Source organism: Chrysemys picta, chromosome 14 (assembly GCF_011386835.1).
Source record: "Chrysemys picta bellii isolate R12L10 chromosome 14, ASM1138683v2, whole genome shotgun sequence".
NCBI lineage: Eukaryota > Metazoa > Chordata > Testudines > Emydidae > Chrysemys > Chrysemys picta.
Genome location: NC_088804.1, coordinates 44739031 through 44762650, shown reverse-complemented (window position 1 = coordinate 44762650; position 23620 = coordinate 44739031). Strand labels below are relative to the sequence as shown.

The following is a 23620-nucleotide window of genomic DNA, read 5'->3' as shown; positions in this document are numbered from 1 at the left end:
ATTTATGCATCCGAAGAAGTGGGCTGTAGTCCACAAAAGCTTATGCTCTAATAAATTTGTTAGTCTCTACGGTGCCACAAGTACTCCTGTTCTTCTTTTTGCGGATACAGACTAACACGGCTGCTACTCTGAAACTTCTCATCCAGAGGTTTTTAGTGAAGAAATGAACCAGCTGAGCCCAGGAGTGCGCTGCATCGCTTGGCATGGGGGGCTGCTATGGGGCGTGCCGATTAGTATTATCTGTATTCTCGCAGCAGCGAGGGCACCAGGCATGGAGCAGGAGGACTAGGGTGACCAGACAGCAAATGTGAAAAATCAGGACGGGGGTGGGGGGTAATAGGAGCCTGTATAAGAAAAAGATCCAAAAATCGGGACATCTGGTCACCCTAAGCAGGACCCCACTGGGCCAAGCGCTGTGCAGACACAGAACCAGGACAGGCCCTGCCCCGGGGCGCTTACAACCTCTGTAAGAGACACAGGCCAGAGGGACAGAGCAGGGAGCCAAGGGCACAAGGAGACGCTGTCGGAGCCAGGCACTCAGCTCCCCTTCCGAAAATGCACATGCCGAACCCTGTGATGAAGGCCCAGATGCCTGGGTTCTGTCCCGGCTCTGAGAGGGGGCGGGGTCTGGGTTAGTGGGCGGGGCCAGGACACCTGGGTTCTGTCCCGGCTCTGAGAGGGGGCGGGGTCTGGGTTAGTGGGCGGGGCCAGGACACCTGGGTTCTGTCTTGGCTCTGGGAGGGGGCGGGGTCTGGGTTAGTGGGCGGGGCCCGGACGCCTGGGTTCTATTCCGTCTCTGGGAGGGGGCGGGGTCTGGTGGGGAGGGGGCGGGGCCCGGACGCCTGGGTTCTATCACAAGGCTCACAGGCTCTGTCGAGGCGGGGCCCCGCCCCTGGTCTCGGCCGCGATTGGCTGGGCCCTCAGCCTATCAGCGGGCTCCGGAAGTGCCGGCGGTCTCGTGCCCTGTGTGTGTGTCCGCGGGCGGGATGGCGCCGCCGCTGCGGGTGAGGAGCGGGGGCGCTCCGGGGGGGGGCACTCTGGGGGGGAGAGGGAGCACTCGGGGGAGGGGGGAAAGGGGGCACTCTGGGGGGGAGAGGGAGCACTCTGGGGGGGAGGGGGGCACTCGGGGGGGGAAAGGGGAGGGGGCACTCTGGGGGGGAGAGGGGGCACTCTGGGGGGGAGGGGGGAAAGGGGGGGAGAGGGGGCACTCTGGGGGGGGAGAGGGGAGGGGGCACTCTGGGGGGGGGGAAGGGGAGGGGAGGGGGCACTCTGGGGGGAAAGGAGGGGGAGAGGGGGCACTCTGGGGGGAGGGGGGAAAGGGGGGAGAAAGGGGAGGGAGCACTCTGGGGGGGAGGGGGCACTCTGGGGGAGAGGTGGGGGGGAGGGAGCACTCTGGGGGGAAGGGGGCACTCTGGGGGAGAGGAAAGGGGGGGAGGGAGCACTCTGGGGGGAAGGGGGCACTCTGGGGGAGAGGAAAGGGGGGGAGGGAGCACTCTGGGGGGAAGGGGGCACTCTGGGGGAGAGGAAAGGGGGGAGGGAGCACTCTGGGGGGAAGGGGGCACTCTGGGGGAGAGGAAAGTGGGGGAGGGGGGCACTCTAGCGGAAGGTAACTGGCAGCTCTCGCTTTGCAGCAGCGTCTCCGGGAGGCCGTGGCGGTGCTGGGCGGGGGCGGCCTTCTCTGCGCCTCGTACCTGGTGGCCGTGGGTGAGGAGCGGTTCTACGCCGAGCGTCTGATGCCGGGGCTGCAGCGGTTGCTGGGGCCCGAGACCGCCCACGTGCTCGCCATCCGCCTGCTCAGCCTGGGGGTCCTGCCCCGCGTGGCCCAGCGCGACTCGGCCATGCTGGTGCGTCCCCTCCCGTGGGGACATGATCTGCACGGGCTGAGCCCCCCTGCGGGGCGGCCCTGACGCTCGGTGGGTGGGATATGTGGGGTGTGCGCCTGGCCCCGGAACCCACCCCACGTCGGAGCTGGTGGGATGCCCCAGTGGCCCTGGGGAAGGTGATGTCCCTGGGAGCTGAGCTGCCCCTGCTGTGCCAGCTGCACCCCTGGGGGCTGGAGCCGGAGCCAGTCTCTGTGGGGGAGGGGGCTGGCTGTTGTGGGGCTCTGCCCCTGCTGAGTGTGGGGAAGGGCCCTGGCAGCCTGTGGGAGGTCGGGCTAGACAAAGTGAGCGAGGGACCCATGTTCTCATGCGGGCTGTGGATGGTTCCCCCACACACACGCCCAATAACCTATTGGGGCTGCTCTCATGACTGGCCCTCAGCCGGGCCCCGGGCCAGTCACTGTGTGCTGTGTGGGGGGTCACGAGGCCTCACTTGCTCTCCCAGGAGGTGTGCGTCCTGGGACGGAGGTTCCGGAACCCAGTGGGCCTGGCGGCCGGCTTTGACAAGCACGGGGAAGCCGTGGACGGGCTCGCCAAGCTGGGATTTGGCTTTGTGGAAGTGGGGAGTGTCACCCCACAGCCTCAGGAAGGGAACCCCAAACCTCGGGTCTTCCGGCTGCCAGAGGACCAGGCTGTCATTAACAGGTAGGCTGGGGTCAGAGGCTGCTGTCACAGGGGGGAGGGAGGGGAATCCCATGTTTGCCTCTAAGTGCTGCCCGGGGGTCATTTTCTCCCTTCCCCACCACCATTGACCTGCAGCAAAAGAGCCAGTAAGGCTAGAGTCAAGGCTGGGAGGGGACTGGTTGGGTAGGGGTTGGGAGTCAGACAAGCCGGTGGGCCTTGGCTGTGGGCAAGGTGGGAGGGGCTGGTGGCCTGTGGGGGCAGTGAGCAGAGGCATCTGTTTCCATCCTGTATCTCTTGCTGGGCTGAGCAATGGAGGGCTTGGAGATGCAGCTTCCCCCTCTAGGTAAGTGTCTTGTGGCCCGAGGTGTGGCAGCCAGCAGCCCCCTGCATCCCACAGGGAGACCGAGGACCTCCCTTCCCTGGCATATTGTTCCTGGGTGGGAGCGATTCTAGCCCAGCTCTGTGCTGCTCGCTGACACCTCTCCTTGTTCCTGTGCAGATACGGCTTTAACAGCCATGGACATGCCGCCGTGGAGCGTAGGCTTCGGGCCCGGCAGGGAGCACAGCTCCAGCTCACGGAAGGTAAAGCTCCTTGCTGTCATGAAGATCCTTAACCAGGTTACAAGGGAGAGTGCTATAGCAGTCAGTTGTTAGCCTGTGGAACTCACTGTCACAGGATAGCGCTGAGGGCGTGATGGGATTCAGAAGAGTATTGATGTTGGGATAACGAGGAAGGCCATAAGGGTGGTGGCTGCCCCTGCTTCAGGGCATGAGCCAACAGGCCATGGCTCGGGAGAGCTTTGCCATTTCATAGCAGGCCACTCCGTAACTGCCCATCTGGAGAGTCTCACGCCTTCAGCACTGGCCACTACTACCTGCTTTTGGAGGGGGATGGGGACCCTGGGTAGCCCAATGTGTGGGGGTGTGACCTCCTACAGCAATTCCTGCGCTCTCCAGCAGGGGGTGGGCGCTGGGACCCCTGTGCATCAGGGATGGGGTAGTGCTGTGGGTCTGGTGAGTGCAGGGAATTCTCTGCCGTTGGTCTGGCACCAGCACGGCCACCCTCGGCTAGCCATGGTGCTGGCATCGGTGCAGAGCAGCTGCCAGCGTTTGGACTCTGTCTAACCTGGCCCGGCACAGCCGCGTAGCTGGCGCCCGGCTGGGCCTGGCGCATCCAGGGTTTGGTCCAGCAGCAGCTAGTAGGGCCCATACTTCCAGCCCTGGTGCCGTCTCTTGGGTGGCCTGGTTGGGGTTGCGGACAGGTGATAAGGCCGGCCCTCCTGCCTCTCTGAGTGGGACACGTGTGTTCCAGCTGGGATGCCCCTCGGAATAAACCTGGGTAAGAACAAGGGCTCGGCAGATGCTGCGCCAGATTACGTGGATGGGGTCCGGACGCTGGGCCCGCTGGCCGACTACCTGGTGGTGAACGTGTCCAGTCCAAACACGCCGGGGCTGCGGGACCTGCAGGGCAAAGCCGAGCTGCGCCGCCTGCTGGCCAAGGTGGGTAACTGTCCCAGGCCAGACTCAGAGTCCTGTGGCACCTTACAGACTAACAGACGTATTGGAGCAGGAGCTCTTGTGGGTGAATACCCACTTCGTCAGACACAACTGTCCCAGGCCAGCCTGTGGAAGCTACCCCAGTGTTTCTCGGTGCAGTATGACGGGGACAGGTTCTCCCCTCGCTGCTCCGGCTGGCGCTGCCTGGCTGCCAGCCCTTTCTTGCAGCGCTTGTCTGAGCCAGAGGTGGCTAGGGCTACCATATTTAAAAAATAAAAAAAGAGGACACTCCACAGGGCCCTGGCCCCGCTCCTTTCCCACCCCGGCTCCGCCCCTTCCCTGCTCTAACTCTGCCCGTTCCCCGCCCCTTCCCCAAAGTCCCCGCCCTAACTCCCCCTCCTCCCTCCCAGCTACGCGAAAAGGGCTGCCCAAGCGCTACCGGCTTCACGGTTTGCCGGGCAGCCCCAGACCCTGTGCCCCCGGCCGGCGCTTCCCCAGCGCAGCTGGAGCCCGGGAGGGGAAGCGCCCAGCCGGGGGCGCAGGGTCTGGAGGCTGCCCGGCAAACCATGAAGCCGGTAGCGCTCGGGCTTCGGGCAGCCCCCTTGCCTCCGGACCCTGCGCCCCCAGCCGGGCACTTCCCCTCCCGGGTTCCGGCTGCTCTGCTCCTCCCCTGACTCTTTGGCTCTGTTTAAGAGCCGAGCTGCCCGAGCGCTACCGGCTTCAGGCAGCCCCCATGCCTCCGGACCCTGCGCCGCCGGAGACAGGGAGGGGAAGTGCCCGGCCAGCGGTGCAGGGTCCGGAGGCAAGGGGGCTGCCCGAAGCAGGTAGCGCTCGGGCAGCTCGGCTTTAAACAGAGCCGAAGAGTCAGGGGAGGAGCACAGCAGCCGCAGGAGGGGATGTGCCCGGCCGGCATTTTCCTGGACAGGTTCAGCTTTTTGGCAATTCCTCAAAAAGCTGGACATGTCCGGGAAAAAACGGACGTATGGTAACCCTAGAGGTGGCTGTTTTCTGGGACGAGGGGGGAGGTGGGGAACCCTGCAAAGCAGCAGATGGACAGGAAGCTGGGACTCAGTGGGGGGCTGGGTGTCTCGCTTTGGAAGGCATGGGGGGCTGTGCTTTGGCCCCAGGGAGGGGATTCATGCCAGGCTTCCCTCCTTCCCTCCCCCCCACCCCCCCGCAAACCAGCTGTGAGCTGGCCACACTCTGCTCCCTTGTGCTTCCTCCTTGCTGAGCCTTAGGCAGCAGCACTGTCTGTATCTCTGCCCTGCCCCCATTCCGACTGTGCCTTTGGGATCGTTCTGGGGGGGCCCCTGCTCCCCAGAGACCTCTCTGTGCTGCTCTGACATACCCCCTCCGTTTCTTCCCTGGGCGCTGACCTTGCCACCCCACCTGGCTCGTCAGGCCTTCGTAACACCAGTGTGGGAGGCTGGCTGCTGGGGCTCTGTGGGTGTCCCCCTTGGCATGTCGCTCGCTGCAGCAGCTCCTGGCCTTGGTGTCCCTGCAGGTGCTGGAGGAGAGGGATGCCCTGAGGTGTGAGCGCAAGCCGGCTGTGCTGGTGAAGATTGCCCCTGACCTGACTGCCCAGGACAAGCAGGACATAGCCAGTGTGGTGACCGAGGTGGGGGGCAGGTAGCTCTGGGGAGGCTCCCGCTGCTCCAGTGTAGGCCTCGCAGTACCCAAGGAAGGAGGGCAGACTCGGCAGCTCAGGGAAGAGGGGCGGGGAGGGAAGGGAAGGGAGGAGGTGGTAGCGCCGGGGCGGCCCTAGGGGAAAGGGGCTGGGACAGGAGAAGTGCAGGCTGAACAAGGGGGAGGGCGTCCCAGCCAGGAGCTCCAGCTTGGGGCACGGAGCAGGCTGCAGTCCAATGGCTTTGGCCAGAGGGCGGGAGATCAATGGGGCCGTGTGTCAATCCTGACCGGCTGCACCCAGGGGCAGGCTCTCCCCAGCCCCCGCCAGGAGCCGCTGGCTCTGGCTGCCGGGGGTGGCTGCTGTGCCAGGCTGCTTGGGCAGCCAGTCGCTAGCAGGCTTCTGCTGCTCACTCCCCCCTAGCTCTGGTGCCCCCAGGAGGGCGGCAGGGGGCCTGGAGCTCTGCTGCCATCATGTGCCCTTGGTGTCTCAGCTAGGTGTGGATGGGCTGGTCGTCACCAACACCACCACCAGCCGTCCCAGCAGCCTGCGGGGCACCCTGCGCGCGGAGCCTGGTGGCCTCAGCGGGCGGCCCCTGCGAGCACTCTCCACGCAGACGGTCAGCGAGATGTACGCCCTCACCCAAGGTAACACGGTGCTGCCGCCCCACCGGGCAGAGCCGTGCCAGGCACTCCGCCCACCCCAGGCCAGGGCTCCATCCGCCTCTAATGCCCCTCCTTGCTCCTAGGGAAGGTGCCCATCATTGGCGTGGGCGGGGTGAGCAGCGGGCAGGACGCACTGGAGAAGATCCGGGCCGGGGCCTCCCTGGTGCAGATGTACACGGCGCTCACCTACCAGGGGCCCCCTGTGGTGGGGGTGGTGAAACGGGAACTGGAGGTGCTGCTGAGGTGAGTGAGGGGCTGGGCTGCTCCCCAGCAGTGCTCTGTGTACGAGGAGGTGGGCCTCCGTCACACCCATGGCTCCGTGCCTCAGTGTCCCCAGTGGTGTGGGAGCTGCTGGCTCTGAAAGGCCTCAGGCCGACAAGCACCAGGCCTGGTGAGGGCTCTCGCTGGCTGCTGCCATGGGCAACGTCCTGCAGCCCCATGCTTTGGGATGCTGCGAGCTGTGACCCACGGGTCCAGCAGGCTTGTGCTGCAAGCGGAGCTATTCTCTGTGCTGGGCTTCGCGCAGGACAGAGACCAGAGCATAGGGAGGACCTGTTCCTGGACTGGGGGTGGGAGCGCTGGGCTGGGCCTTGTGGAAGTGCTCACCGCTGTTTTGTTCTCGGCTTAGGGAGCAGGGGTTTCAGAGTGTCACAGAAGCTGTTGGAGCAGATCATCGGTGCTGACGGGCGTGTGATGCTGTGAATGGGGCTCTCTGCGCTGCCCCCGGATGCCCCAGCCTGGAGAAGCTGCAGCACCCTGGGAACAGGGCTTGGTACCTCTTGGGTGTGAGCCAATCTGGTCTTTGGACTGAGTCATCCCCTGTGTAGAATGTGTGTGGGGGGGGGAGGGGGGTGTGTGTCTCGTGATGTACAGAGACCCCTGAGTGGGCTAACGGGGTCATGGTGAGCTTGTGGTCTCTGTGCCAGTGGTGCCCTGGGCATGTGGGGAAGGCTCCCAGCTGCCCTGCATGGAGGGACCTGAGCAAGGCCTGGGCAGGGGAGCTCTTCCCAGATGTCTGCTGAGCAGTGCTGGCAGTGTGGGGCCGGGCTGATCCTTGCCAATCCTGAGCAGCTGCAGGTCGGGGTCCCTGCCCTATGAAGCTGTGATGCATGCTCTGGTGGCACGAGGCCTGGCCCGCTGCTGGGGTGGTGCCAAGTCCCTGCCCCCCTTCTCCAGCTGGGAAGTCTTCGCGATTTGCCTGCGAAGGGGCTCGCCTCCCCCCACCCCCCATGTGGGTGCACAAGGCCTTGAGCCTGACGCGGCCCTGGCCATGCTCTTCATGGAGCCAGCTGGGCCAGGCAGTGCCCTGAGCAGCGTCACTGGCAGCCCTGCTGTGCGCCGCTGCCCCAGCCCAGCCCTCGCTGGCCTGCAGGGCCCTGCCTGAGCGCTGGCTTGGCCTTCACCTCCCTGGCCATAGCTGTCTGTGCTGCTCCCCGGGACTGGCTGGCTGGGGGCTGTATCTGAAGGAGACTGGGGTCGGAGGGGCCATTCCTGGGCCTGGCTTCTCACTGGATTGTCAGTAAACTTGCTGCTCGTTCAGTCTCGTGTCCCTTTTGTTTTTTTTTGTTTTTTTGGGGCGGGGGGGGAGGCTTGTGGCTCTCGTCCGCAGCAGCCCGGGGGCTGGAGCAGTGGTTCAGGATTCCCTTAGCCCTACAGCCCCCCCAGCCCTGGGCGCTCTCGGGGAGGGGCAGGGTGCTGGCAGCTCGTGGGGCTGTGCAGCTGTCACTGGAGCAGGGTAGCTTGGCTGAGGAGCTGCCTGGGGTGTAGGGGGAGGGGCTGGGCTGGGCTCTACTCAGCTGTTGCCAGCTGCAGGCAGGGGGCCTAGTGCCCTGCTCTTGTCTGATTTTTAGGAGGTTAATATTATTAATTTGGCTAATACTGGTTATAGGTTTGCCAGTTAATCTGATTAGAAGATAATAGGGTTTTTGTTTCAAAATCAGTGCAAAGGACCCTCGGGGGTATGACAAGATACTTATACTGAGACAAATATAGTCTTCAAGACTTCTATTGAGATAAATGGAATTATAATGGTAATTAAATGGTTTAATAGTACTGCATTTGTAATTCTAATTATTTAAGATACATATGGTATTATATACTCTCAAGCTTTTGATTAATATACTTACACCTTTTCTTAATAACCTGGTGGTAAGAGACTGACGGGCTAAGAGAGTTTAGGTTCAGGTTTCTTAATTCTTGAATGGGAGGTGCAGAGCTTAGCTTCAGTAACTCTTAGCTCTAGCTTCTTCTAACTTAGAGTTTTACTGAACTAACGGATTTCAAACTTGACATTAAGAACTTACAGACGAATAGACTGACTTAAAACAAAGAACGAAGAAGTTTGGAGCTTAGAAAATTTAGAAAGCAAGCTCAGAAAAAACGTAGAAGCTTAGAAGCCTAGACACTTCCTTGGCATGGTGGGTTTACCCCCTTTTATAGGGCATGGGTGCTTGAGCCTTTCTTCTCTCTGTAAACCTAGTTTTCTTACCCAGCGAAGTGTTGGGGTAAATTACTCCACAGGCTGGTATGTTTGTACATATTAATGACATTAGATTATTTTTACATTTGTTATTTTTGCCCTCCCAGTTATTTTGGTTCTTTCCTTGCAGTGCACCTGTTTAGCTCCTCTGCCAACCTCCTTCAACACATTCTTTATCTGTTAAAGGTTGCAGCCATGTATGGACCTTGTGCTTTAACTTATTACTATTTATCTAGGTGAAAGGTCCCAGACGTATGTATGCTAACTTCGTCTTAGCTCAACATGCAGGCTGTGGCCTGTACGTCCCTTGCGTTACAGCCAAACTACTTTAATAAATGCCTATTATAGAAAACAAATCATTAAAACCCTAAGAAAAGAGAGAGAGGTAAGCAAGCAGGCTGCACTGCCCAAGGCAGCAGGGAAGAGCTCAGGTTGCTGCTGGCAGATGAGGATCCCTGGTGGCAGCTCCAGCCCTTGGGCTTCTCACCCCAGCTCTGGTCCTGTCTCCTGCAGCTCTCGATGTGCTGGGTAGGGATTGCTCCTGCGGGCCTGACCCCTGCTGGTGGGAGGGGTGGGCTCTGCTCTGGGTCAGGCATGGGGGCGAGGGGGAGGCTTTGGCTGTCCCAGCAGGAGGGGAGGGGGCTCTGTCCTGGAGCATGTTCAGAGTGTCATGTAGGGGTGATGTCTCAGGGCCTGTGTAGAATCTGTCAAGTTCTGGTAGCACTCAGCCCTGCCCAGAGTAGGGGCAGGATGGCACCGGCAGTGGCTGGGAGGGTGGGTGGCTTAGCTCGGGTAGGCCCTCCCAGTTGGCACTGGTCAGCCTCCTGGCTCTTCTGTCCCTGGGGGGCTCTGCTGTGGTGTCAATGGGAGTTTTAATAGTGGGTGCCATGCTGGCATGAGTTGGGTCCCCACTCCCCTTGCTGTTATCTGCCCCTGGGCACGTCTCCATGAGCTAAAGGCAGCCTACTGCGTGCTGCTTTCAGCACTGGCCCCAGCCCACCCAGCTGTGCTGGCATGGGGCATTGCCCCCTCTGCCACGCACTGGTGTGGGGTGTGGGCTGCACCGCACAGACAGGCCTCTTTCAGGGACCAGCCCCACTGCTGCTGGAGGCTGACAGACCAACAGGCCAGGTCACAGACCATAGATGGGGGACTGTGTCTATCAGTCCAGGGTCAGCACCCCCATGTCCAGCTGTCTGGTGCCCCATGTCCATCCCTGCCTGGGCTCTGATCAGGGCATGCTGCTTTTCCCCCCCCCCGCCGCCCCCGGGTCTGGCCATGATGTGACCCCTGCGAGGGAGTAAGGGGCTCGTTCCGGGCCCTGTTGTGCTGGAGGAGAGGGGTGTCACTGCCGCCCCTGCTGTTGCTGGGGCTCTGCAGGGAGCCTGGCCTGGTACAGCGCCTTGCTGGGGTCAGGTCTGGTGCCAGCTGCTGTGGGGGAGGGGGAGGGAAAGCCCTGGTGTGGTCCCAGGGGAGCACCTGGAGGGGGTGTCTGATCCCATCAGCTGCCCATTCCTCAGGCCAGGAGTAGGGTTACGGCCTGGCTCATTCTCACCAGTTGAAAGTAATGCTGGATGTTCTCTCCCACAAACACCTCTAATCCTGTCTTAAATCCTCCCGAGCCCGGGGCCCAGATTTCTTGTGGCAGTGAGTTCCACAGGTTAACTGTCACCGGGTAAAAGCATATTTCCTGTCAGTGTTTTGTTGCCTTTTGATTTCATGGCCTGTACCCTGGTTCTTATGTTCTGCAATTTACCAGTGTGGCCCCGCTGGTGAATGTGGGTCCCTCTTTCCTGCCGCCCTGCACGAAACGATCCCAATTGTCTCCTTTGGGAGACACCCCACTGAAGGGCACCATAGGGAGCCTGCTCCAGTGATATCAGTACGGGCATCGCTGACCCCGCTCCTGGCTTGGACGCTGCAGCCTGTGGGGCAACCCCAGGATGTAGCATCTGCTTGAGTTGCAAACAGGCTGTGTGGAAACTGCCAGGTGTGTTCATGGATTCCAAGCCGGAAGGGCCCATTGTAATCGTCGAGTCTGACCCCCTGCAGCGGGGCTAGAACGATGTCCCAGCTTCCTTTAAAAATGGCCAGTGCTGGAGAACTGGCCCAGGGGTTCATTGCTCTCCCGGGTAGGACTGTGCGCCGCGGTTCCAGTCCGAATGTGTCTAGCGTCAGCTGCCAGCCAAGAGCATCAGTAGGGGCCGTGCCGTGCCTGTGGGCCGGGCACGCTAGTGGAACTCAGATAGGGTGCATGCAGCAGGCAGTGCCAGAGAGCTGGCCCTGGTCCGTGCTCACCAGCTAGGCAGAGTCCTCCCGTGCCAGTATCTGGGGAGACACGGCCGCAGTGCCCGGGGGGTGCCGGGGGTGCTGTGCTGCAGAGGGGATGCTGGGCCCAGGGTAGTCCTAGGGGCACAGCTGGGAGTGACTCGGGGCCTGTGGGCTCAGGCTGGGCACAGGCCGGGGGACATGCAGGTGTGCACAGCTGAGAGGCTGAGTCTGCAGAACCCTCCTAAACGCCGCCAGATTCTGCCAAGCTGGGGCTCCCTCTGCTTTGGAGTATGGCCCAAGTCTCCATCAGGCCCTGTCTGCTCCCCCAGGCCCGGTGCAGGAGGCCAGCCCTGGCAGGGATCTCCACTCGTCACCGGGGCCAGGGACAGGCTTTGGGGAAAACAGTGACGCTCTGAGGCAGTTCTTGTGCCCAGCAGCCACCCACTGTCCCCAGCCAAGCTGCCAGCGACGGCGCCGAGTGCCTGGCTCGGGTCAGTGCCGTGCCTGCTGCCAGGGAGCAGCGAGACTCCAGGCCCCCTGCATGTCCTGCACAAACCTCGCCCCTGATTTTTTTGGTAGGCTCCTTTTCTGTCTTGTGAACTCCCTGCCCAATGACCCCCCAGGCCCACTCCCTGGCCTTTGGGCCTCCCCTCCTGGCTCCAGCAGAAAAGCTCCTGCAGGCTTCTAAAGACTTGCTCTTTCCCTAGATTTCTCTCTGGCACTGTTCTCTGCTTGGGCAAACCGCTCGCAGTCTCCAGCCCTCAACCATCTACAGGGGCTGGGCCTGCAAGTGCCAGGCGGTGGAAGCTAGCGCTGGCCTGCTGTCCTCGAACTCTCGGGGAGAATTGGGGTCCCATCCTCGGCTCCAGGGCTCCTGCTGCCACTGACTTCACAGGTGCTACGTCTATGCTGCTGCTCCAGGGCCCTCCCTGCTCTCACACTGTCCTGGCCTCCATGGCCCCCAGGCCCGCTCTGCAGTGAGACCCTCTGCCCCAACCAGCTCACTCGCTGACCCAGTCCTTGGAGCAGAAACACGGTGTTCCCTGGGAGCCGGCCAGCCTGCAACGCCCTGGCCTTGGGCTGTGGGTCAGTGGCTCCCAGTGCTGGCATGAAAACCTTACTGCAGGGGCCTGAGCAGGGGGGCTCTCCCCGGCCGTCAGAGCTGGTCACCTGGGTGGTGCGAGGGAGTTAGGGGGAGCAGTGCAGGGGGCTTGGTGGGGGGGGCTCTTCCCTGGCAGTCCATGGTTGAGGGGACCAGTGGGGGGTGCTGGCACTTGGGGGGGAGCCGGGCTTGAGGGATCCAGTGGGGGGTGGGGGTGCCGTCACGTTGGGGGGAGCGGGGCATGGGGGACCAGTGGGGGGCATTGGTGCTATGCGGAGAGCTGGGTGCGTGATCACGTTTGGAGCAGTGCACGATTTCTGGGTGGGGTATCTCATGTGGGAGAGGCTGGGAAGCGTGTCCCCCTTTGGTTTTCCGTGGGTCTGAGGGACAAGCTCACCCAGGGGGCCTGGAACAATGTGTACAGTGGGGTGCTGAGAGCCATCGAACCAAACTGTAACGGGACGCACGTCAAGCCAGGGGGTGTGCAGCTCCCAGCCTCCCTTGGTTCCCCCCAAGGGGACAGGAAAGGGGTGGAGAAGGACGGCTCCCGTTGGGTCCCTGCTGCATGGGGCAGACCCTGTGGGCAGCCAGGATCCTGCGGCTGGAGGCTTGTGCCAAGCAGGGCTCAGGGACCCAGGCTGCGTGGCCCCCTGCCAGCCCCAGGGTGCTGTGCCGCAGCACGGCCTGTTCTCTTCGGAGAACCCTATCAGCAGGGCTGGCACTGCCAGCCTGTCACCCCTTCCCCGGCTCCTCCCTACCCCCCTGCACTGCCCTGCACCACCTGCCAGCCCATCACCCGCTCCTCCGGCTCCTCCCTACCCCCCTGCACTGCCCTGCGCCACCTGCCAGCCCGTCACCCCCTCCCCCGGCTCCTCCCTTCCCCCCAGCACTGCCCTGCGCCACCTGCCAGCCCGTCACCCCCTCCCCCGGCTCCTCCCTACCCCCCAGCACTGCCCTGCGCCACCTGCCAGCCCGTCACCCCCTCCCCCGGCTCCTCCCTATCCCCCCAGCACTGCCCTGCGCCACCTGCCAGCCCGTCACCCCCTCCCCCGGCTCCTCCCTATCCCCCCTGCACTGCCCTGCGCCACCTGCCAGCCCGTCACCCCCTCCCCCGGCTCCTCCCTACCCCCCTGGACTGCCCTGCGCCACCTGCCAGCCCGTCACCCCCTCCTCCGGCTCCTCCCTACCCCCCTGGACTGCCCTGCGCCACCTGCCAGCCCGTCACCCCCTCCCCTGGCTCCTCCCTACCCCCCTGCACTGCCCTGCGCCACCTGCCAGCCCGTCACCCCCCTCCCCCGGCTCCTCCCTACCCCCCCAGCACTGCCCTGCGCCACCTGCCAGCCCGTCACCCCCTCCCCCGGCTCCTCCCTACCCCCCTGCACTGCCCTGCGCCACCTGCCAGCCCGTCACCCGCTCCTCCGGCTCCTCCCTATCCCCCCAGCACTGCCCTGCGCCACCTGCCAGCCCGTCACCCCCTCCCCCGGCTTCTCCCTACCCCCCAGCACTGCCCTGTGCCACCTGCCAGCCCCAACCCGCCCCACTTTACACTACCCTGTGTCCCCCACTCGTCCCCCAGGCCTTGGCCCACCCCAGTTCAGCCCTCCAGTGCCCCAGGATATACACCCCAGGGCACCCCTGGGCCCTCTCCCCTCATCCTGCCCTACACTGCCCAGTCCTTTGCCCCCTCCCCTACACTGTCCTCTGCTCCTGGCCCCCCGAGCCCCTATGCTTTCCCCTCTCCACCCAAGGGGCTAGGCGTGGCCCCTTCCAGCTGGCCAGAGAAGGGGAGCAGGTCAGCACTGGGCCGGGCTCAGGGTTCCTGGCAGGCGTGGGGGCAGGGCTGCTCCATGGCCAGGCCCTGGAGTTCCTGTTACTCTGGGCACAGGGTGTCCCTGCCTGCGGGAGCAAACACCTGGGACAGACAGAGGGGGTGGATAAGCGCCGGGGGGGGGGGGGGGAGCAAGGCCTGGGAAGGGGCCAGGGAACGGGAAAGTCCTTCACTTCCCGCAGGAAAAGCAGGAGAAGCCAGGCTGCCCTCACCCCGCAGAGCGGCAGGCCCCACGTCCAGGGCGCAGCTGTTGGAGTAATGTCCCCCCCAGCGCCCAGCTCCCCCGCCAGCGCCATGGGCTCCATGCCATGGGCTCCATGCCACCGGCACCATCACCTGGCTCCCCCCCCTCCAGTGACATGGGCCCCATGCCACCGGCACCAGCACCCGGCTCCCCGCCCCCAGTGACATGGGCTCCGTGCCACCGGCACCAGCACCCGGCTCCGCCCCCCCTCGCCAACGCCACGGGATCCATTCCACCAGCACCCGGCTCCCCCCCAGCACCACGGGATCCGTGCCACCGGCACCAGCACCCGGCTCCCCTCCCACCAGTGACATGGGCTCCGTGCCACCGGCACCAGCACCCGGCTCCACCCCCCCTGCCCAGCGCCATGGGCTCCGTGCCACCAGCACCATCACCCGGCTCCCCCCCTACAGTGACATGGGCTCCGTGCCACCAGCACCAGCACCCGGCTCCCCCCCTCAGCGCCACGGGCTCCGTGCCACCGGCACCAGCACCCGGCTCCGCCCCCCCTGCCAGCGCCACGGGCTCCGTGCCACCAGCACCCGGCTCCCCCGCCTCCAGTGACATGGGCTCCGTGCCACCGGCACCAGCACCCGGCTCCGCTCCCCCCCGCCAACGCCACAGGATCCGTGCCACCAGCACCAGCACCCGGCTCCCGCCCCCCCAGCACCACGGGATCCGTGCCACCGGCACCATCACCCGGATCCCCACCCCCAGCGCCATGGGATCCGTGCCACCGGCACCAGCACCCGGCTCCCCCCCGCCAGCACCATGGGCTCCGTGCCACCGGCACCATCCCCCCCTTGCCGTGCAGTCTGGAAGTGCCCAGCTCCCTGTACCCCGCAGGCCAGACACCAGCTGCTGGGAAAGTCACTGACCTCGGCAAGGTCGGGCTGCACAGAAAGCAGGTGCCGCGGCCAGGCGGGCCAGGATAAAAGCAGAGAGGAGGAGGGAGCCCTCACAGCCAGCGCCTCGTACCCGGAGCAGGAGTCGCAGCCTGAGCACAGCCCGCCAGGATGATGTGGTGAGTGTGTGCCCGGGGCCCAGCTCCCGGGGCCCTGCTGCAGAGCACTGGGCGGGCACCGAGGGGAATGGCTGCCGTCCCAGTGCCATGCCACGGGAGCTGGCTGCTCCTACACAACACTGCTGGGAGGAAGCTCACCTCCCAGTGGTGCCCAAAGCCCTCAGTGCTGTGAGCGTGGGGCTGAGGGCCCAGCTCCTTAGGCAGAGATGTCAGTGTCCTGCGTCCTACCAGAGGGGCAAGGGGTCGTCTCGCTGCTCATGGTGGCTCCTTTCCCTGTAGGATGCCCGTGCTGCTGGTCGCCAGCCTGCTCTGGGGGGACCTCGCCTCCCCCAACACCAGCCTCAACGAAGTCCAGCTCGGCAACGGTAGGGGGCAGGGGGCCCTCGGACAGGGAGGGGGCCTGGCAGGGGGCTGGGGGCAGGGGGCCCTCGGGCAGGAAGGGGGCCTGGCAGGGATCTGGGGGCAGGGGGCCCTCGGGCAGGGAGGGGGCGCCCGGCAGGGGGCTGGGAGCAGGGGGCCCTTGGGCATGGAGAGGGCGCCCGGCAGGGGGCTGGGAGCAGGGTGCCCTCGGGCAGGGAGGGGGTGCCTGGCAGGGAGCTGGGGGCCCTTGGGCAGGGAGGGGGCGCCCGGCAGGGGGCTGGGGGCAGGGGGCCCTCGGGCAGGGAGGGGGCCTGGCAGGGGGCTGGGGGCAGGGTGCCCTTGGGAGGGGGCGCCCAGCAGGGAGCAAGGGTGGGACTGTCTCTCGCCAGCAGGGGGCGCTTCGCTAAGGGTTCTCTCTGTGCCCCAGGCCAGAGCTGCCCGGTGCCCAGGTGGATCGAGCACGGGCAGGTGGAGCATGTGGCCCGTTACCAGTGCGACCCGTACTACCAACTGCGCAGCCGCGGTGACGGTGAGACATGCCCCCCGGGGGCTCGCCCCCCCAGCGGATACGCACGGGGCCCTCCCCCGCTCCCGTGGGGGATACACATGGGGCCTTACCCCCCACCCCGGAGGAATACACCTTGGGATCTGTCCCCCCGCCCCCGTGGGGGATACGCACAGGGCCCTCCCCATCCCATCCCAGGGGATACACATGGGGCCCTGCCCCCCTCCCGTGGGGGATACACATGGCCTCCCCAAGGGGACATGCCTGGGGCCCTGCCCCCCGCTGGCACGGGCACAGAGGCCTGTGTGCCCTGCCTGGGGGCGGCTGGCACTGACTCCGGTTTTCCGGCCCCCAGGCCTGTACCGATGTAGCCAGCAGCACGTGTGGGTGAATGAAGCAGCTGGAGAGGCGCTGCCCATCTGTGAACCAGGTGAGCGGGAGGTGGGGGCGGGGCAGAGCACTAGGGTGGGGGTAGGGGGCACCTGCTCTCCCAATGGCGCTGCGGCTGCCCACAGGCAGCATTCCCTGAAGCAGAGCTTCCGCAGAGCGAGGCAGAGGCCACGGCCCCTCTGGCAGCCACGTGGCTGGGTGCTGTTCCCTCTGCCAGTGACACACCCAGCCCTGGATGGTGGCACCAGGCCCTGGCCGGCCCAGGGCTGGGTTGGGTAAGGAGATGGCTTGTTGGAGCTGCGCGGTGCGGTGTCGGGGGGGCTGTGCTCTGCAGGCCAAGGGGCGGCTTACACTGGGTCCCTGCCCTCTGCAGTGTGTGGGAAGCCCAAGAACCCGGCCAGACAGGTGCAGCGCATCATTGGGGGCATGATGGCAGCCGAGAACAGCTTCCCCTGGCAGGGCCGGCTGCTGAGCCGCCACAACCACACCGCGGGGGCCACGCTCATCAGTGACCAGTGGCTGCTGACGACCGGCAGGAACCTCTACCTGGGCCACAACGAGAACAGCACGCTGGAAGAAATCGCCCCCACCCTGCGGCTCTTTCTGGGCCGGGAGACGCCCGCCGGGGCTGTCGAGCGCATTGTCCTGCACCCTGCGTTCCCGGGGGCTGTGGACCTGGCCCTGCTCAAGCTCAAGCACAAGGTGCCCGTTGGGGAGGCCGTGATGCCCATCTGCCTGGCCCAGCAGGACTATGCAAAGGTGGGGCGGGTGGGCTTTGTCTCTGGCTGGGGCTGGAACACCCTCATGGAGCACCCAAAGCACCTCAAGTACGTCCTGCTGCCCGTGGCCGAGAGCCACAGCTGTCAGGAGTACTACCGGGCGCACCCCTGGCAGCCACTGCCGAACAACCACACCTTCTGCGTTGGCATGAGCCAGCTGCGCGAGTCCACCTGCGTTGGGGACGCCGGCAGCGCCTTTGCCATCCACGACCCTGAGGACGACACCTGGTATGCGGCCGGGATCCTCAGCTTTGACCGCAGCTGCCTGGCTGCCAAGTACGGCGTCTATGTGCGGGTGCTCAGTGTCTTGGACTGGATCAAGGAGACCATGGCTGCACCCTGAACCCAGGCTGGGCCCCAGCCCCTGGACACAGCCCTGAGCAATAAAACTCTCTCCTCACACCGGCCCATGTCTCCTCTGTTCAGCAGTTCCGAGGGGGCTCCCTGGGCACCGGGCATTCAGCACCAGCCCCCTCCCAGCCTGCAGCAGGACACGGGGCGGGAAGCACCTGCCCTTGCTCCGCTCTCTGCCCTGCCCTGCCCTTTCCCCTGCCTCCCAAGGCTGCGTGCCAGACGGCAAGCCCCTGGCGCCTGTGGGTGCCGCCCGGGGGAGAGTCAGGCCGTGCCCTTCTGGGGAGTTCATCTGTCCCTACCCCCAGCACTCCAAGGCCTGGCCCCCCCGACACTGACCCAGACTCCTTCCTGAGCCTTGCGGTGAAACGCGTAGCGGGGGTTCAGTTCCCCCTACCGGCACCTGCTATGTCAGCAGGGCGAGAGCCCGCTCCATGGGCGCCTCACACACAGCAGGGCGTTGGAGGGGCATGAGCCCCCCTGGCAGGAAGGGGGTGTCACGGAGTATTGGGGAACTCAGGGCCCTGCACCCCCGGCTTCCTGCGATTCACCATGACTCTCAGCCAGACAGTAAAGCAGAAGGTTTATTTGGATGACAGGAATACAGTCCAAGACAGGTCTTGCAGGCACAGACAACAGGGCCCCCCTCAGTTAGGTCCAGCTTGGGGTCCCAGGGCATCCCAGCCCCCCCCCCCCTTTGGGGGGAGGGGTCAGAGCCATCTCTGCCTCCCAGCCATCTCTCCAGCCCGCTTCCAACACTCTGCCCTCAGCGACCCCTCCCACAGCCTTTGTTCAGTTTCCCGGGCCAAGGTGTCACCTGGCCTCCAACCCCTTCCTGGGTTCTCATGTTACACGCTCAGGTATTCGCCTTCGGGCAGACTCCCATCCCCCAATGCAGACTATCCTAGCCACACTCCCCTGTCAGCATTCACAGACCACAGTAAGAACAGTCCCAGTTCGTCACAGGGGGCAATGGGGCCTCCTCCTGGGGCTGCCCTGGGATCCCCCCACTTAGCTCTGGGAGCCAGTGCTGAAGGTGCAGCTCAGTGCCTGGCCTGAGATCAGCAGGGTTCATGCTGGAGCCCTGGGGCGGGCTGGGCTGACTGACACGGAGTGAAAACTGGCTCTGAGACTGGACACAGGCTGCGACCTGTGCTGGGGAGGGGGAAGCCGCTGTGGGGCCAGGCCGAGCACTAACTGTCTCCAGGGTTTTCTATAGGGCCCACTGCATCAGAGCAAAAGGCTGAAGGGGGGTGGGGTGGGATAACCCTGCGGGAGACATTGGGGCTATTGCTGCTGGGTTGGGACGGCACCAGGCTGCAGGCTCAGCCGGAGGAGCATTTACAGCAGGCCCTATTGCTCCAGGAGGCAGAGCGGGGGAGGCTGGGCAGCAGCTCGGCCGAGGGCCTGGCAGGCGCAGACACTGGCGGGGACCGTACAGGAGCCGAGCTGTAGAGTGGGAGAGAGGAATTGGGCGCTGGAGGATAAAGTCCAGGCCAGATCCTCTCGGCTGGGTGCGGTGCCATCGTCAGTCACTCTGGGCAGGCTGGGGCAGGGTTGAGCCTGGACCCGCTGTGCTGCCCCCAGGGCCGGCCCTGCCTGACCTGCTGCAGGACACCAGAGTGTTGTTGCTACAGGGCGGCGTTGTCTAGTGCTTTGTCTGCCCTACTTTGAAATGTCCCTTGCGCTGAGACTCCTTCCCCCTCCCCTTGGGAGACTCTCAGCCTGGGACGGCTCAGTGCCAGGGAGTTTTTTGCACAAATTTCCTCTTTCCATTACATCTTGTTACACCTCCTGTCCCAGCCTCAGTAACTCCTCTCTCCCCCGGCTGTGTAGAACCCTCCTTCTCCTCGGAGACCGTTGCTTTCTCCCATTTCCTGGGGAGTCCTTTAGCCAAGCCACGTGGATTTAGCATCGTTAGTCTTTCCCTCCAATCAACCCCTCCAACCCCCTGCTCAGTGGTTGATGGCTCTACGCCGCGGCCTAGGAACTCCAGCCAGTGAGGAGAATGCGAAGCCTGGGACTGTCTGGCTTAGAAAGGAGACGAACGAGAGGGACTCTAAAGCACTGACTGGGCTGGAGAAGGGAGACGGAGAGCTCTGGGGTTTACTTCTTTCTGTGTTAGAAATAGGAAGAGACTTAATGGGAGGCAAGTTATCCCACTTCTCCTATTGTGGGGCCAGGGGTGATGGAGCAGGCCACCAGGCCCGTCCCCTCTGTGGCCCCCCCCGTCCCCGCCCCATGGCCAGGCCAGAGCCGAGCCAGGGAGCCCAGGCCCCTCCACCTGCTTGAGAGCAGCCCCCGGCCCCTGTATCCCCAGGGCAGACGAAGGGTCCGTGGCTCCCTACAGCTGCCTGGGTCGCCTGCATGCTCTTCAGCCCCCAAGGCACCGCCCCCTGGCCAGGCCAGAGCCAGGTCGGGGTAAGAGCTGTGGGGAGCCGCAGACCCTCCGCCTGCCCTGGGCGGGGGCCCGGTGGGCAGGGACATGGGCTGGTGGCTGCTCTCGGCCCCTGCACCCTGGGCAAGTGGAGGGTCCGTGGCTCCCCACAGCTGTCCAGGCTCGGCTCCAGCTTCCGGCCTGGCTGGGGAAGGTGGCCTCGGGGGGAGAGGAGGGGCAGGGGACCGGGCCCGTGGTGACAAGTGGGAGGGCCATGGCCCCTTGGTGCCCCCTGTTCCAGCGCCCCTGGGATCTTATACCTTCCTCTGGAGCGTCTCAGCATTAGCCAGCTCTGCTGCCCCAGCACCGGGCCCCATCCCAAAAGCTGCACCCTGAGCATACAGGGCGGGGTCAGTATCCGGGGGGGGTCACGGTGTAACCCACACAGCTCCAGGGTGTGGGGCTCTGTCCCATCCAGTGGCACCCAGACACCTAGAGCGAGTTAAGGAGTCTGCTCGACAGCCTTCGCTAACAGCAGCTGGCTTTTAGCTCACACTGTAGAGGCTCATGCACTAAGCTCCAGAGGTGCCTGGTTCGATCCTGCCGGACGACGACCAGGGTCTGTTGGCGTTACACCAGCACGGGCGGGTGGTTGGGGAGTCACAGCACACAGGAGAGCAATGTCTTGGGGGCGTCACAGCATGCAGAGGGGGTATCCTGGGAGGCTGTGGAGGTCACAGCATGTAGGAAGCAGTATTCTGGGGGGGCTGGAGGGGGTCACAGCATGTGGGGGGCCCTCTAACACAGGGTGGGCGAACTACGGCCTGCGAGCCGTTTTAAGATGGCCTGCGAGCTGCCGCTGGGGAGCAGGGTCTGGGGCTTGCCCCGCTACAGCCGGGGCACTGGGTCGGGGGCGTACCATGGGGCTTGGCCCTGCTCCGGTGCTCCGGCTGGGGTGCTGGGTCAGGGGCCGCACCACGCAGCTCCCGGAAGATGCCACATGGCTCCGTGCCAGCTCCTACGTGCTCCAATGACCCCCTCTGGTGCTCCAATGGGAGCTGCAGGGGCAGTGCCTGCGGATGGGGCAGTGTGCAGAGCCACCTGGCCGCGCCTTTGCATAGGAGCCGGAGAAGGGACATGCCGCTGCTTCCGGGAGCCGCTTGAGGTAAGCACCGCTCGGAGCCTGCACCCCAGAGCCTCTCCCCACACCTCAACCCCCTGCCCCAGCCCTGATCCCCCTCCTGCTCTCCAAACCCCTCAATCCCAGCCCACCGCACCCTCCTGCACCCCAAACTCCTCATTCTCAGCCCCACCCCAGAGCCCTCACCCCTTCCTGCACCCCAACCCCAATTTTGTGAGCATCCATGGCCTGCCATACAATTTTTATTTCCCTATGTGGCCCTTGGGCCAAAAAGTTTGCCCAGCCCTGCTCTAACACCTTATTATGGAGGAATTTTGGATACATGTCCTTGCACTCAGTATTTTCAAAATTGCAGCAAATTTGTAGTTCAGCTTTCACTGTGCCCACTTCCAATTGATTTCACTCATCTCACTGTATGGAATTCATTCATGAAAATACTTTCAGTATATGCACTGGTACATACATTGGAAAATAGGTAAGAACATATTTTTTTCCAAATTCTTTAAGTTTCTGCTTCCACTTGGATTTGTCATCTTGAAAATGTTGTAGTATTTCTCTTTAACACTTGTGCAGTCTAGAAATTCAGGAGACTTTGATTGTTCAAAATTCTTCATTTAATTGGCTCATGTCAATAAAGATATAAATGTTGCATGCTTCAACAGCTTCTGTAAATTCTTCCGAAGAACACTCTTTTGCTAACGATAAGACAGTTTCTTGTGCACATTATTTTCCTTGAGGTCATATCTGTTTCATACATACCTTTGAGCTTGCTGATAAAAAAGCAGAAAATCTGTTTCACATTTTTTTCATTCATTTTCACTGATATTCTTCAGTTTGGAGTTCACAGCGTAACCATAAAATTGGTAATTTACTCTGCATTCTAGTTTCTTGTCTAGGTTGGACATTAATTCAACCATTGCAGTTACTGTGAATGAGTTTGGCTCCAGAGCTTCAATACTGTCTGTGACTATTTGTAGAACGTGGCTCAAGAAGAAACAATTCAGTCATTTCATTCTTGTTTCCAAAAAACTCTCTCATTACTTTAGGGCATTTATCTTCCCGCAGAGATTGAAAGTGACGTGTAACACATTGCCAGTGGGTCAATACCAGGCCAGAGTGCCAGCCAATGAGTGACCACCTGACAGAATTTTACTGTTTTCTACCCCAGCACATTTGCAAAACACGTTAGACTGTTGAACTCTCAGTGAGCGAATGCTACAATAGCTGTCAACTTTTCAAACTAGGTTATCTACAGTAATGTTTAGTTTGATCACTGCAAATCTTGTGCTGTTGTGTATGACACGGAGTTAGGGTGACCAGATTAGTAGAATAAAATATCGGGATGGGGGTGGAGCAAAAAAAAAAAAGGGGGGGGAGCAAAAAAAGGGGGGGCGGAGCAAAAAAAAAAAAAGTTTTAAAGGGGCCTGGGGCATTAGCAGGACCCGTGCGCTGCTCTCCCCGTGGAGCCTCCCGCCCCCTGGCCTGCCACGGGCATATGCGGGGCACGGTGGGTCCGGGCGGGGGCAGCGCGGAGTGGGCAGGGGCCGGGTGGGCGGCAGGGGCGCTGCTGCCAGGGAGCCCTGCGCCTCTCCCGCCCGCTCGTGGCTGCGGCTCCTTCCTGGTGGGACATGCCTCCCGCCGCCCCGGCCACATGCGGCGCGCGTCCCCCGCGCCTATTCTCCCTCCCGCCGGGAAGGAGCAGCTGGACGCGTGCTGCATGTGGCCGGGGCAGGCCGGGGGGCGCGTCCCGCCGGGAAGGAGCTGTAGCCGCGAGTGGGAGGGAGAGGCGCAGGGCTCCCCGGCAGCAGCAGGGATTCGGCCCATGCCCCCGCGCCACCCACCCAGCCCCTGCCCGCTCCGCGCTGCCCCCAACCGGACCCACTGCGCTGCCCCGCGGGCTGCAGGGCTGGAGCAGCCTCCAGGCTGCGCTTCCGGCCCCGGGTGCAGCAGCCCAGGCAGAAGCCCTCTGGCGCGGCGGGGGGAGTTCACAGCTGAGCCCCCGTCTCCTTCCCTTGCCAGACCCCCTTTGCCCGCCCGGTGCCTGGGTGCCGGACCTGACTCACCAGCTCCAGGATCCAGGCACCGCCACCACCCCCTCCCTCCAGGCTTGCACCACCATGCTGCAAGCCTGGGAGGGAGGAGGAATGCTGCGTGGTTGGGGAAGAGGCGGGGCCAGGGCGGGGATTTGGGGAGGGAGCCAATGGGGGAAGGAGAGGGCGGAGCCGGGGCAGGGGGGAGGGGCGCGAGCGCCAGAGTGGAGGGCAAAATTTCTTTTTTGTCCAGTGTCCCGACCAAACATTGGTCGGGAAGCGGGACAAAGAAGCAAATATCGGGACAGTCCCGATAAAATCGGGACGTCTGGTCACCCTACATGGAGTGAAACAACTGACAGCAGGATCACTGTTTCCCTCGGTTGGTTTTGGGAAAATACCGATAAATGTAGAATAATTAACACTCTCATTGTCTCTATGTATACTGA

General features: G+C 63.4%; 2 protein-coding genes across 4 annotated transcripts; both read left to right on the top strand.

The window, feature by feature from the left end:
• Nucleotides 1-846: 846 nt before the first annotated feature.
• On the top strand, nucleotides 847-8342 carry DHODH (dihydroorotate dehydrogenase (quinone)). The gene is made up of 9 exons (XM_065567427.1): nucleotides 847-1004; nucleotides 1632-1844; nucleotides 2326-2525; nucleotides 3004-3086; nucleotides 3817-4004; nucleotides 5506-5619; nucleotides 6119-6272; nucleotides 6374-6533; nucleotides 6919-8342. Exons 1-9 carry the CDS (start codon nucleotides 987-989, stop codon nucleotides 6971-6973), a joined length of 1185 nt encoding a protein of 394 aa, XP_065423499.1. The 5' UTR covers nucleotides 847-986; the 3' UTR covers nucleotides 6974-8342.
• An 816-nt stretch (nucleotides 8343-9158) lies between these two features.
• On the top strand, nucleotides 9159-17672 carry LOC101947936 (haptoglobin-like). Of its 3 annotated transcripts, XM_065567428.1 has the most exons (7): nucleotides 9177-9297; nucleotides 11748-11935; nucleotides 15061-15238; nucleotides 15518-15603; nucleotides 16026-16127; nucleotides 16459-16533; nucleotides 16867-17672. In XM_065567428.1, the coding sequence occupies exons 3-7, from the start codon at nucleotides 15231-15233 to the stop codon at nucleotides 17613-17615; spliced, it is 1020 nt and encodes a 339-aa protein (XP_065423500.1). In that variant the 5' UTR covers nucleotides 9177-9297; nucleotides 11748-11935; nucleotides 15061-15230; the 3' UTR covers nucleotides 17616-17672. The 3 variants fall into 3 exon arrangements, with proteins under 3 accessions (XP_065423501.1, XP_065423500.1, XP_065423502.1); XM_065567429.1 differs by lacking the exon at nucleotides 11748-11935 and having other exon boundaries at nucleotides 9159-9297; XM_065567430.1 differs by lacking the exons at nucleotides 9177-9297; nucleotides 11748-11935; nucleotides 16026-16127 and having other exon boundaries at nucleotides 15095-15238.
• Nucleotides 17673-23620: the final 5948 nt, after the last annotated feature.

Coding starts and splice junctions, on each gene's coding strand:
- DHODH (XM_065567427.1), top strand. Junction 1,845..2,325: donor AGCGCGACTCGGCCATGCTG/GTGCGTCCCCTC, acceptor TTGCTCTCCCAG/GAGGTGTGCGTCCTGGGACG. Junction 5,620..6,118: donor TAGCCAGTGTGGTGACCGAG/GTGGGGGGCAGG, acceptor TTGGTGTCTCAG/CTAGGTGTGGATGGGCTGGT.
- LOC101947936 (XM_065567429.1), top strand. Junction 15,604..16,025: donor CGAAGTCCAGCTCGGCAACG/GTAGGGGGCAGG, acceptor TCTGTGCCCCAG/GCCAGAGCTGCCCGGTGCCC. Junction 16,534..16,866: donor GCTGCCCATCTGTGAACCAG/GTGAGCGGGAGG, acceptor TGCCCTCTGCAG/TGTGTGGGAAGCCCAAGAAC.